At 52.1% G+C, this 11,869-nt stretch overlaps 1 protein-coding gene across 2 annotated transcripts in view; it reads right to left on the reverse strand.

Annotated features, from left to right (window-relative positions):
- PLEKHD1 (pleckstrin homology and coiled-coil domain containing D1) overlaps positions 1 to 5,791 on the reverse strand; it is a 32,563-nt gene extending 26,772 nt beyond the window's left edge. For both annotated transcript variants that reach the window (XM_070378508.1, XM_005905744.3), the window contains exon 1: positions 5,335 to 5,791. In XM_070378508.1, the coding sequence (XP_070234609.1) occupies positions 5,335 to 5,483 (149 nt within the window). In that variant the 5' untranslated portion in view covers positions 5,484 to 5,791. The remainder of the gene's footprint in view (positions 1 to 5,334) is intronic.
- Between the last annotated feature and the right edge of the window lie 6,078 nt (positions 5,792 to 11,869).

An 11,869-nucleotide genomic window follows, 5' to 3' on the forward strand; every position in this document is an offset into this window, starting at 1 on the left:
CACCCAGGCTTCCTCAGCCCTGAGCTCCTCGGGCACTGAGAAAGGAGGTGTGGGGTGCAGAGTCAAGTAAATCCTAGAGCCAGGGAAGGACGGCTTATCAGAAGTGTCCCTTTTAGAAGTGGCAGAAATGACACAGCTCCCAGTGCATATCCCTTTTTGTTCATTCCGGGCAGCCTGGTACACTCAGGGAATGCCCACCCTGGCCTCTGTTACTTGTCTGGCTCTAGGTCTGAGATGGCAGGACAGCAAAAAATCCTGCCTGTGAAGTACATGGGTGATGACAAGTGAGGGTTTATGCAAAGATCACCAAGTCCAAGGGGCTCCAAAAAATGTTAGCAGAGGGGATATATGTATACCTATAGCTGATTCACATTGTTGTACAGCAGAAACTAACACAACATCATAAAACAATTGTGTGCATGCTCACTCAGTCATGTCTGACTTTGTGACCCCATGGACTGTAGCCCACCGGGCTCCTCTGTCCATGGGATTTTTCAGGCAAGAATACTGGAGTGGGTTGCCATTTCCTCCTCCTGGGGATCTTCCCAACCCAGGGATCAAACCACATCTCTTGCGTCTCCTGCTTTGGCAGGTAGGTTCTTTACCACTTGAGCCACCTGGGAATTATACTCCAATTTTAAAAAATAAAAAACAAGTTAGCAGAATTCTTTGAACAACATAGTAAAGACAAGCTTACTATGCCAAGCAGGCAGTAATGCAGAGGCACTGGGAGAAGTAGGAGGGGACCGTGGAACCCACCTTATGCCCCCCGCCTCCCTGTGGTGGAGTTAAGGCACCTTTACAATCACCATGGAACAGAGTGTAAACGTCACAATTGGATCCATTTCCATTTGACGGATGAGACACTGCCAGCCAGTGAGATGTGAGGCAGCTGTGCCTTGGCCTGGGTCACAGAGCTGGTCACCTGCAGAGCTGGGACTGGAACTCAGGGCACCTGCCTCTGAGCCTGGGTTCACTTGCCACCAGGGCCACAACTGCTCTCAAAAGAAACTGCTTTATATTTCCAAGTCTTGGACGTAAGGCAGGTGAATCGCCTGAAAGTGTTCCGCTTGAGTTCTGGCCCTTGTTTTCAGACAACCCATCAGTACCCTCTAATGACAGCTCCTGGGGGTGGGGAGGGAGAAGTATGTCTTATTTGCATAAGCAACTCATTTAACTTCAGGCCAGGCAAATCGTCACGTGACCCCAATGAAGCCTGACATAATGGGTGCCATTTCATCTTATAGCTACGCTATGATCTGGAGACTGTACCCAGATCATACTTAAACTAAGGACTCAAAACAACTTTGATGCCACCATCTTAGATGGATCTGGGGAGAACCCTGAGCTGCCACCTGGCCACTGCCCACCCAAACAGTCATTCTGAAAGAAGTTGGGAGAGCGCAAGCTGATTATAAAAAAAAAGAGGGGCCTGCAGACTGGGATAGAACAGGCAGAAATGTTGCAGCCGTGCTGGGGGGACACCTCCCAGTCAGCCGTGAGAAAGGCTATGTGAGCCAGGAAGCGAGACCAAGTCCTGGTGTCACTGCAGTGAGGCTGAGCCTGAGTGGAGGGGACGGGCCAGCTCTCCCCGCCCCAGCCCTCTGGGACAGTGTCACAGTGTCGCCTTCAGGAAGCGGTGCTCAGAGCCAAGGCTGAAACTCCCGGGCCCAAATCTCTGTGGGAAGAAAGTCTCCTCAAGTCTTTTGGCGGGATGAACACCAGCTGCACAGATCATCTTTCCACACCTGGTGCAGGTTGTGGCCTGAGATTTGGGAAATGAGGCCCCCTCGTCTCCAGGGTTCCCCTGGCACTTAGTGGACACCATGAGTCTCAGCTCCCTGAGGCAGGACCCGCAGATGCTCCACAGGAGTGAGCTGATGCCCAGGGCCCACCGGTCACCTTATACCCAGGGGAGGTGGGGGGACACGAGTGTAGATGTCCCAGATGCAGGAAGGAGTCAGCTGGGCCCTCCTCATCAGAGGCTCCAGCCTTGAGAGATATGGAGAGCGATTAGGGAGTGGATTGGACTGCAAGGAGATCAAACCAGTCAATCCTAAAGGAGATCAACCCTGAATATTCACTGGAAGGACTGATGCTGAAGCTGACACTCCAATATTTTGGCCACCTGATGCGAAGAGCCGACTCATTGGAAAAGACCCTGATGCTGGAAAAGAAGACTGAGGGCAAGAGGAGAAGTGGGCAACAGAGGATGAGATGGTGGGATGGCATCATCCGCTCAATGGACACGGGTTTGAGCAAACTCCGGGAGACAGTGAAGGACAGGGAAGCCTGGCATGCTGCAGTCCATGGGGTCTCAGAGTCGAACGTGACTTCGCGACTGAACAACAACTGGAATGCTGGGAAAAGAATGAAGCCCTGGGAGAGAGCTGGCCTGTCTGCTAGACCAGTGCCACTGCGTGGCTGACAATGGCCCAGGCAGAGAGGCTTCACTCCTGTCCTACTTGTCTCTGAGCACCTGTGTCTCCACTGCTCACAGGTGAGGGGGAGGAGTCACCCTCTAGACACCTCCCAGATCTTCTGATTACTGCTAAAAAACTCTGTGGATTCCTTTCTCTTTTTGTTGTTCATAGGGGAGAAGAGCTGGCCCTTCAGCTCAAGGGCATCTTCCCACCCTGGGAAGGGAAGGGCTACTCAGGCACTAGGAGCTGGTGGCACAGGCCCCGAGACAGGCCCTGGGCGGAAGAGGCTTTACAGAACCCAGCTGGCCGAAGCCGCTCCCATCCTGCCCATGAGTTATTTATGCAGCTCAGGAGCCTTTCCAGGCCCCCTCCTCTTAGCTGCTTCCCCCCTCAACCATGGCATCGATCGCTCTAATGGCAGGGCTCTGCGGTGGCAGGCCTGAGTGCCCCCTCCACAGGCCTTCCTGTGGCTGCTAATTAGCTGGAGTCCAAAGAGGCCACAGATAGGTAAGTGGGGCCCAAGGGGCCCTGCTGGGAAGTGAAGGGGCTAAGCTTAGCATCAGGCCTCCCCCCGCCCCATTCCAGACCCTCTCTGGCCGGCTGTTGCTGATCCAAGGCTAAATCACGTGTGTGTGTGTTTATCTGTGAGGATGGACAGAGGCCTAGAGAGGTCAGGGGAATGTTACTTCTTTCCTGAGTCCCAGGGAAGGAGGAATCTTCGCACAGGGGCAACTCCAGAATTCCCATGAAGGAACAAGAGTATGAAAATCTCCTTGGAAGGGGGCTGGAGGACTTGACTTTGCAGAGTGTATACACTGTTCTGACTTGGGCTGGATGATTTTTTGAGTGGCTGTGGGAGCTACTGGTCGAGATTCTTGGTGGGGGGCGGGGGGGGAGCGGTGCTACAGCTCTCCAAGGCTCCCGGGCTCCATCACTGTGCTTTTGGCTGGGGAACTTTTGCCCCCAGTGCCTCCCAGGCCTGGAATCAACTGCAGATGCAGTGGCCAAGTCCCCACACCTGGAGGTGAGGGGCGCTGGGGACAGACCTGGGGGCTGCAGATCCCCAGCACTTACTAGGGATGCTGTCAGGTGAAAATGCATGGAAAGGGACGTCTTGGAGGACAAGACCCAAAGGTAATACCAAGGACAGCAGCTAGACCCAACAGAGGAGTGTTGTCTGCCTGGAGCAACTGAGGTAGAAGGGGGTGGTGGGGTGCATTCTGCTAACGGTTCTTGAATTTATAAGCTGCCTCCCCATACCCACTTGATGCCCTTGGTAGAGACAAGCCTGCTCCTGGTGCTTGAGAGCTGCTGCTCAGATTACACAGCCCTGGAAACCCCTCACAACATGGCTTCTCTGCTGCCCCAGGCCTCCCCTCAGGGGGTCAGAGATAAGCTTAACTTTGGAGGAACTCAAGCAGCCACCACCCCATTAAACCCCAAAGAGAAGTCCAGCAGAAACCAGGTGTGTAAAATGTGAAACAGCATCCACAGCTCTGTTTGTTCTGTAGACATATTAAATTATTCATCAAAACAGAACATCAAAACCAACTATAACCATGTCCCTCTGGACTGTGTTCCTGGGCACAAAGGGAGCCCCTGTGCTCAGGGGCAGATGCACAGGGTGGGATGGATGGGGCATCTGGACCCCCTCCTAGTTTCCTGGCAGGGTCATGCCTCCAGGCAGGGGCCATCACACAGCAAATCTCAGAGCTGAGATCGCCCTGAAGGTGAAAAATTTCCAGAAGATGGCCCATTGCTCCTGAAACCAGCACTGGGAGATTCCTGCAAGTTCAGGGCTGTGAACTCCCCCTTCCTCCAATACCTTCCAGGCTCAGTTATGAGTAGCTACCATCCTCTGAGGAGTGGCCTTGGAGCTGGGACCTGGAAGCTGAGGCTGAAGACCCAGGCTGCTTTGACTTTACCCACCACCCCTTCCACAGGATAAGTCCTTCTGACAGGACCCATCCATGCTCAGTCCTGCCCCATCTCCCTTCCCCCAACCCCCAAGAGCCCCTCCTTTCTGTCCCAGCTTCTCTGCCTGAAGCACTGGAGTCTCTCTTCTGTAGGCCCAGTTTAAAGACACACATGACTGCATGTGCGTGCTAAGTCGCTTCAGTCCTTTCCAACTCTTTGTGACCCCAAGGACTGTAGCCTGCCAGGCTCCTCTATCCATGGGATTTCCCAGCCAAGAAAATTAGAGTGAGTTGCCATGCCCTCCTCCAGGGGATCTTCCCAACCCAGGGATCCAACTCAGTCTCTTACATCTCCTGCGTTGGCAGGCAGGTTCTTTACAACTAAAGAAGCCCCAGCTTCCACCTGGGAAGCCCCAGTTCCCAATAAGACTCCTCCAGGGGTGGACCCAGACTCTCCCAGGCCCTTCTCTCTCCCCTGGCCAGTGCCTTTCAGAAGCTCCCTCCCTGCGTGTACCAGGTGTTTGGGCTTGGGTGGAAGTGGGGGGTGGAAGGGAGGACACCCATGCCCCACCTCTACGCCCACTTCTAGAAGCCTGGGGCAGAGGGATATGAATATGATGGCATTGGGGGCGGGGTCCCAGGGAGGCTGTTTGGCTGAAGACAGGGCTTCTTTCTCCGCTGCAGAGTACGGCCCAATCTGACCCAACTGGGCTCCAACCACGGCCACGATCTCTTCTGCTCGCGCCCCCTCTCCCCAACCCGACTTAGATTCATTCCACAGAGAACTCAGCGGCTCGACCAGCCTCGGGCAGGGATGACCCGGTCCAGGGTTGGGATCCACTTCTTCCAGGAGAAGCCCCCGAAGAGCGAAACGGGGCGAGGCCAAGGTCACAAGGAAGGCAGGCGCAGGACGGCAGTGAGGGGTTCGGTAGGGGGTCCTTAGGCCCTGGTTCCCTCCCCAGGTGGTCCTCACTTGGCGCGGGAGGGGCACTCACCGCCGGGACCACTTGGCCGAAGGCCTCCCGAAAGACCGCTTCCACAGCACACCGTAGAGCTGCACCTTGGTGCTGATGTCTAGCGCGTCCGAGTCAGCCTGCTCCAGAGACGGCGAGGGCGACACCGAGTTGGACTTGGACGTGAACATCCTGCCTCGGCGGGGCTACCCGCGGCCGGGCCCACCCGCTCCCCGGGGCCGGCAGGGACGCGGGGCTCTGGGCGAGGGCGGGCTCGGCGCGAGGCCGCGGGGAGGCGACGTCGGCGGGCGCCGTCTGGGCGCGTCCCAGCCGGCGGAGACGCGGAGCGGCGCGGGCCGGGAGCTGCGGCATTCAAGTGCGCGGGTCCCGGAACGCGGCTGCTAGGGACGAGGGGGCGCGCAGCCTGCGGCTCGGGCTCCAGGCTGCGGCGGGCCCGGCGGGGAGGAAGACTCAGCCTCCAGTCAACGGCATCACCCCCCTCTCCCTGCGACAGCCCCAATTCTGGTGGCCCCGATTGGCTGGGAGGGGCAGGTGAGCTGGCTGGAGGCCGGCCGCGAGCGCCAATCAGTGCGGGCGCCGGCGGGAGGGCCGGGCTCAGTGCGTCCGGAAGGTCCCGGCGGGTAGTCTGGCCCCGGGACCCAGCCCAGCTCCCCACCCCCGCCCCACGGGCTCATTTCTCCCCGGGTTCCTTCTCGCGTGGGGAGCCTACATCGAAACCGGGGACACGTCTGCTTTGTGACGGGCTTGGAGTCACTCCTGCAGATCCTTAAACTCGTTTTGGATGCGGGAGAGCAGACGATTGGGCTTGGAGTCCCATTTCAGTCCTTACAAGGCTCGGGGAAGCGGCAGTGAGCCTTAGTTTTCTCTCCTTTAGAGCGGAGACCTCTTACCTCCTCGGGCAGGGCAGGGAGCCAGGTGAGACTTCGGCCGGTGCCCGAGCTCCCGCCGGGAAAGGAGACTCCATCGCGGCTGGCAGCCCCTCCCCGCCCGGCTCAGGTGGGTCTCACTTTGCACCACCGCTGCCGCGATCCGGATCAGATTTCCCTTCCCAGAACTTGGCTGCCGGCGTCGGAATTTGGCACTCAGTGCCAATCCCGAACGATCCGTGCCGCTGGTGTCCGTGATTTATCTGCGCGCCTGGCCTGTGCTCCCTGGGGCCTGGCGCTCCATCCACTTCCGCTCCTCTCGGCGGCTCTAGGTGATCGTCTCACTTTCAGACGAGAGCAGACGCCTGTCCAAACCCTGGGGACCGCCCGCGGAGAGATTCTGTTAGCACCGCCGCCTATGGGCACCGCTCCCAACGCAGGGAAGCGAATCTGCGCGGTGGGAGGCAGCCAGCTGAACCAGGCTGCAGTCTCCCTACCCCTGGCCGGGGCGCCGCAGCCATCTCTGGGCAGGCAGGTTTCTTCTGAGCTCTTGGGAAAACCCTCCTCCTCAGGGGTTCTTGATGCCTCATTTGTAAGATAAATAAGTCCGATTGGAACAGAGGTTTGCTAATAGGTAGTTGTTTAGTCACTAAGTCGTGTGTCAGACTCTTTGAGACCCCATGGACTGCCGCAGGCCAGGCTTCCCTGTCCGTCATCATCTCGTGGAGTTTGCTCAAACTCAGTCCATCCAGTTGGAGATGCCATCCAACCGTCTCATCCTCTGTCTTCCCCTTCTCCTCTTGCCCTCAGTCTTTGCCAGCATCAGGATCTTTTCCAGTGAGTCGGCTCTTCAAATCAGGTGGCCAAAGTACTGGAGCTTCAGCTTCAGCATCAGTCTTTCCAATGAGTATTCAGGATTGATTTCCTTTAGGATTGACTGGTTTGATCTCCTTGCTGTCCAAGAGACTCTCAAGAGTCTTCTCCAGCACTGCAAATAGGTAGCCTGAGTGTCAAATCACTTTATAGATAAACTTTATTAATTTGCCAAAGTAAAAAGTAAAAAATTGAGGTATAATTAAAGTATGACAGAATGTACCCATCTTAAGTATTTGTTGGATGAAGTTTATTTGATGAATGTATACACAGAGTCAGCGACTGAACTGAACTGATACACAGAGTCACCACCACCCAAGGCAAGATGCAGTGCATTTCCATCACCCCGGAAGTTTCCCTCATGCTCGTGCTTACTCAACGTCCCCTCCTCACTCCCTCCTAGGCGAGCCACTTTCTGACTCTTATCAACTTTTACAAGCCTTTGTAAAAGTTTATATTGTAATACCTAAAATGGCATTCTCCACAGAGCAACTATCCCGTTGTCTTTCAACCTGCCCGCTTCTCTCACTGTTAACCTCAGTGCTCCTCCAAGGCCTTCCCAGGTCTACATATTATGAGTCTAGTTAAGAAAAGTGAAAGTGAAGTCGCTCAGTTGTGTCTGACTCTTTGCGACCCCATGAACTATAGCCTACCAGGTTCCTCCATCCATGGGATTTTCCAGGCAAGAATACTGGAGTGGGTTTCATTTCCTTCTCCAGGTGATCTTCCCAACCCAGAGATTGAACCCGGGTCTCCTGCATTGTAGGCAGACGCTTTACCATCTGAGCCACATAGTTAAGAAGGAGCTTAACAAATGCCTTCTCCACACTGGCACCTTTCCCCTAACCAAGTCCTGGGGTCCTAAGCCCAGGCAGCATCCCCTTGTTTCTCCCTGTCCAAAGGGGCCGATTTGAATTCCCCTCTTGGCTCATGTTGCCCTGCAGAACATCTTAGGCTCAGCTATAACACAGGGTCCAGGGCCAGAGTCCATCAGAAGGAAAGAGACAGGACTAGGAAGGTGATGAGAGCCCTCACAGCGGGATACAAAGTAGACATTTCACACATTGGGGGGTTATTTTGGGCACATGCTTTAATGCTTGGAAAATTTCCTACTTTAGGAGTTCTGTTTTTTCCAGATGGGAGCCCAAAAACTTGTGTTGGAAGTTTGTGGTGTGGAGTTCACTGGTCAGGGGCATCAGGGCGGGACTCTGAGTGGCAGGTGACAAACACGAGGAAAGAGTATGCACAGCCGTCAGTTTTCCATGAGCGAATACCAGAGGCATCTGTCTGGCTTTGGGCGATAGCTGGGCTGCAGGGTTGTGTTCCTAGCTACAGCTCCTAGCAGCATTTGACTGGCTGTAGGGGCAGTCACAGGCAGGTGGGCTCCAGGCAGCACCCACATGGCAGCATCAACAGCCTGCCTATCCGGCTGCTTCTGCAGTTGTGGGAGAAAGGCAGGATGCCTGGAATCCTCTTTGAGGAAGTCCTTCCCAAGAAGAAGGGCTGGGTGAGCCCAGATGCCTCCTGGGAAAGCACCATCTTTGTTCCATTTCTTCAGTGGAAGAAATAGAGCACAGGTTTCTTCAGTGGCAAAGAGAAAGCAATCTTTGCCTCTTCTTTCTGCATACAGGACATCTGAATAGACCTTAGCTAATGATAGTCAGGAGAGGTGGATAGACTGCCACGAGCTAAGCAGCGTGAAACATTGAAACATCCCCAATGAGGTGGGTTACTTTTAGTTTTCCAGATGACAAAATTGAAGTTCAAAACAGTTGTCTACCTAAGATCACCAAGCAGTTCATGTCCTGGAACATGGTGGGCACTCAAATATGTGCTGAATAGAGGAAAGTGGCAGGACTTGGTTTGAATCCTAAGTCCATGCTTGCCACACTGCAGCACGCTGCTGCGTAAGGTGCCGTCTGGAGAAATCCGGACCTTTCTTTCAGTCTTTCCCCTTTTTTCCAGTAGCTTTTCTCAATTGCCAACTCACTTAAAGTTCCAGGCTCCTACAGTATTGAAGGTAAAACTCCACCTGCACTATAAAACTCCAGCCTTTCAGCTGTGTTCAGGAATAGACTCCTAATAATAAACACACATTTTATTTTTCTTATTGCTTTTATTTCTTGCCAGCTTTCCTGAGATATGGTTTACAAATGAAAACTGTATACCTTTAGTACGTGTGTGTTCTAAGTCGCTTCAGTTGTGTCTGACTTTTTGCAACCCTGTGGACTGCAGCACACCAGGCTTCCCTGTTCTTCACTACCTCCCAGAGTTTGCTCAAACTCATGTCCATTGAGTCAGTGATGCCATCCAACCTTCTCATCTTCTGTTGCCCCCTTTTCCCCCTACCCTCATTCTTTCCCAGCATCAGGGTTTTTTCCAATGAGTTGGCTCGTCACATTAGGTGACCAAATTATTGGAGCTTCAGCTTTAGCATCAGTCATTCCAATGAATATTCAGGGTTGGTTTCCTTTAGGATGGATCTCCTTGCAGTCCAAGGGACTCTCAAGAGTCTTCTCCAGCACCACAGTTTGAAAGCATCATTTCTTTGGCACTCAGCCTTCTTCTTTACGGTCCAGCTCTCACATCCATACATGACTACTGGAAAAACTATAGCTTTGACTAGACAGGTCTTTGTCAGCAAAGTAATGTCTCTGCTTTTTAATACACTGTCTAGGTTTGTCATAGCTTTTCTTTCAAGGGGCAAGTGTCTTTTAATTTCATGGCTGCAGTCACCATTTACAGTAATTTTGGAGCCCAAGAAAATAAAGTCTCTCACTGTTTCCATTGTTTCCCCATCTATTTGCATTAAATGATGGGACTGGATGCCATGATCTTAGTTTTTTCATGTTGTTTTAAGTCAGTTTTTTCACTCTCCTCTTTCACCTTCATCAAAAGTCTCTTTAGTTCCTCTTCGCTTTCTGACATTAGGTGGCGTCATCTGCATATCTGAGATTATTGATATTTCTCCTGGTAATCTTGATTCCACCTGTGCTTCATCCAGCCCAGCATTTCGCATGATATACTTTGTGCACGAGTGGAGCTACCCCGTGCCTGAGGGCAGGGGCGGCGGCTGAGGGGAGCTACCCCTGCTTCCGAGGTAAGGAGCAGCGGCTGCACTTTGCTGGAGCAGCTGTGAAGAGAGACCCCACGTCCAAGGTAAGAGAAACCCAAGTAAGACAGTAGGCACTGAGAGAGGGGATCAGGGGCAGACAGACTGAAACTACAATCACAGACAACTAGCCAATCTGATCATATGGACCACGGCCTTGTCTAACTCAATGAAACTAAGCCATGCTGTGGGGCCACCCAAGACAGACGGGTCATGGTGGAGAGGTCTGACAGAATGTGGTCCACTGGAGAAGGGAATGGCAAACCACTTCAGTATTCTTGCCTTGAGAATCCCATGAACATTATGAAAAGGCGAAAAGATAGGACACTGCAAGATGAACTCCCCAGGTCGGTAGGTGCCCAATATGCTACTGGAGATCAGTCGAGAAATAACTTCAGAAAGAATGAAGAGATGGCACCAAAGCAAAAACAATACCCAGTTGTGGATGTGACTGGTGATGGAAGCACGGTTCAATGCTGTAAGAGCAATATTACATAGAAACCTGGAGTGTTAGGTCCATGAATCAAGACAAACTGGAAGTGGTCAAACAGGAGATGACAAGAGTGAACATTGACATTCTAGGAATCAGTGAACTAAGATGGACTGGAATGGGTGAATTTAACTCAGATGACCATTATACCTACTACTGTGGGCAGGAATCCCTTAGAAGAAATGGAGTAGCCATCATAGTCAACAAAAGAGTCTGAAATGCAGTACTTGGATGCAATCTCAAAAATTACAGAATGATCTCTGTTCGTTGCCAAGGCAAACCATTTAATATCACGGTAATCCAAGTCTATGCCCCAACCAGTAATGCTGAAGAAGCTGAAGTTGAACAGTTATATGAAGACCTACAAGACCTTCTAGAACTAACACCCAAAAAAGATGTCCTTTTCATTATAGGGGACTGGAATGCAAAAGTAGGAAGTCAAGAAACACCTGGAGTAACAGGCAAATTTGGCCTTGGAATAGGGAATGAAGCAGGGCAAAGGTTGATGGAGTTCTGCCAAGAGAACGCACTGGTCATAGCAAACACCCTCTTCCAACAACACAAGAGAAGACTCTATACATGGACATCACCAGATGGTCAACACCGAAATCAGACTGATTATATTCTTTGCAGCCAAAGGTGGAGAAGCTCTATACAGTCAGCAAAAACAAGATTGGGAGCTGACTGTGGCTCAGATCATGAACTTCTTATTACCAAATTCAGACTGAAATTGAAGAAAGTGGAGAAAACCACTAGACCATTCAGGTATGACCTAAATCAAATCCCTTATGACTATACAGTGGAAGTGAGAAATAGATTTAAGAGACTAGATCTGATAGACAGAGTGCCTGATGAACTATGGATGGAGGCTCATAACATTGTACAGGAGACAGGAATCAAGACCATCCCCAAGAAAAAGAAAGGCAAAAACGCAAAATGGCTGTCTGAGGAGGCCTTACAAATAGCTGTGAAAAGAAGAGAAGCGAAAAGCAAAGGAGAAAAGGAAAGATATACCCATTTGAATGCAGAGTTCCAAAGAATAGCAAGGAGAGATAAGAAAGACTTCCTCAGTGATCAATGCAAAGAAATAGAGGAAAACAATAGAATGGGAAAGACTAGAGATCTCTTCAAGAAAATTACAGATACCAAGGGAAAATTTCATGCAAAGATGGGCTCTATAAAGGACAGAAATGGTATGGACCTAACAGAAGCAGA

Source organism: Bos mutus, chromosome 10 (assembly GCF_027580195.1).
Source record: "Bos mutus isolate GX-2022 chromosome 10, NWIPB_WYAK_1.1, whole genome shotgun sequence".
Lineage (NCBI taxonomy): Eukaryota > Metazoa > Chordata > Mammalia > Artiodactyla > Bovidae > Bos > Bos mutus.